The following is a 1,954-nucleotide window of genomic DNA, read 5'->3' as shown; positions in this document are numbered from 1 at the left end:
TTGTATTCTTTTAACATTGTAAGCTGCTTTGATTGTTTTAACAAAAAGCAGGGTAGAAATAAGTTTTATTATTTATTTATTATGTTGAGAATAGAGCAAGCTTGTTCTCTGCTGCTCCATAAACTAGGATACAGAGCAATGGATGCAAACTACAGGAAAAGAGATTCCAGCTCAACATTAGGAAGAACTTCCTGACAGAAAGAGCTGTTTGACAATGGAACCCACTTCCTTGAATTGTGGCAGAGTCTCCTTCTTTGGAGGTTTTAAACAGAGGCTGGATGCTTTGATTTAGTATTCCTGCTTGGCAGGGGGTGGACCTGATGGCCCTTGAGGTCTTTTCCAATCCAATCGTTCTATGATCCTGAATGATTCTTAGACTTTCAAGATCTGGCCTTTGAGCAAAACATTTTTCACATTGCTGGCATTTCTATGGTTTCTGTCCTGTGTGGACTTTCTGATGATGCACAAGGTCTGACTTGTGAGCAAAACCCTTCCCACACTGCTGATATGTGCATGATTTCTCTCCTGTGTGGAAACTTTGATGCTTCCCAAGGGAAGACTCCTCAACAAAACATTTCCCACAGTGCTGGCATTTGTATGGCTTCTCTCTTGTGTGGACTTTCTGATGACTCTCAAGTTGTGACTTGCGAACAAAACATTTTCCACACTGTTGGCATTTGTATGATTTGTCTCCTGTGTGGATTTTCCGATGCCTTTTAAAGTTTGACTTGTCAGCAAAACATTTCTCACACTCAAGGCATTTGTGTGGTTTCTCTCTTGGGTGGACTTTCTGATGCTGCACAAGTTCTGATTTGTGAACAAAACATTGCCCACACTGCTGGCATCTGTATGGTTTTTCTCCTGTGTGGACTTTCTGATGATGCACAAAGGAAGGCTTGTCTGAAAATTTTTTCCCACACTGCTGGCATCTGTATGGTTTCTCTCCTGTGTGAATTCTCTGATGCCTTGAAAAGTTTGACTTGTCAGCAAAAGATTTATCACACTCCTGGCATTTGTAAGGTTTGTCTCCTGTGTGGAGACTCTGATGCTTCACAAGGGAAGACTTCTCAACAAAAGATTTCCCACACTGTTGGCATTTGTATGGCTTCTCTCCTGTGTGGACTTTCTGATGACTCTCAAGTTGTGACTTGCGAACAAAACATTTCCCACACTGTTGGCATTTGTATGGTTTGTCTTCTGTGTGGATTTTCTGATGCCTTGAAAAGTTTGACTTGTCAGCAAAACATTTTTCACACTCATGACATTTGTATGGTTTATCTCCTGTGTGAAGACGCTTATGCTTCACAAGCGAAGACTTCTCAACAAAACATTGCCCACAATGCTGGCATCCGTATGGCTCATCTCCTGTGTGAAATTTCTGATGATGCACAAAGGAAGGCTTATCAGAAAAACGTTTTCCGCACTGCTGACACCTGTATGGTTTCTCTCCTGTGTGGACTCTCTGATGTCTTTTAAAGTTTGACTTGTCAGCAAAACATTTCTCACACTCCTGGCATTTGTATGGTTTTTCTCCTGTGTGAACTCTCTGATGAATTACAAGGTCTGACTTGTGAGCAAAACATTTCTTACACTCCTGGCATTTGTATGGTTTCTCTCCTGTGTGGACTCCCTGATGCTTCACAAGGCTAGACTTGTGACCAAAACATTTACCACAGTGCTGGCATTTGTATGGTTTCTCTCCTGTATGGACTCCCTCATGTGTTTGAAGGTGTGATTTATGAGCAAACAATTGCCCACACTGTTGACATTTATATGGTTTTTGTCCTGTGTAGCTTCTCTGATGATTCACAAGGTCACCTATAAAGAAGGACAAGGACAGAGAAGACTGAATCCCTGAATGACATCTGGTGCCAACAAGAGAGATAAGCAACCTCAAGTAGTAAAAGAAAAGTCAGAGAAAAAAGAGTTTCTGGGTCTGCTTTCCAGTGTTGAC

At 41.6% G+C, this 1,954-nt stretch overlaps 1 protein-coding gene across 1 annotated transcript; it reads right to left on the bottom strand.

Moving 5' to 3' along the window:
* Positions 1-271: 271 nt before the first annotated feature.
* LOC121918435 (zinc finger protein 420-like) lies at positions 272-1,892 on the bottom strand (the record flags this gene model as incomplete). Its single annotated transcript, XM_042444489.1, has 2 exons — positions 272-329; positions 386-1,892. A coding segment is annotated over one exon (1,465 nt), but the record flags the coding sequence as incomplete, so codon positions are not given.
* Positions 1,893-1,954: the final 62 nt, after the last annotated feature.

The sequence above is a fragment of the Sceloporus undulatus genome, unplaced genomic scaffold (genome assembly GCF_019175285.1).
Source record: "Sceloporus undulatus isolate JIND9_A2432 ecotype Alabama unplaced genomic scaffold, SceUnd_v1.1 scaffold_11640, whole genome shotgun sequence".
NCBI classification, from domain to species: Eukaryota; Metazoa; Chordata; class Lepidosauria; order Squamata; family Phrynosomatidae; genus Sceloporus; species Sceloporus undulatus.
Note: the sequence above shows the minus strand (reverse complement) of the source record. Positions and strands in the feature narration are given on the sequence as shown.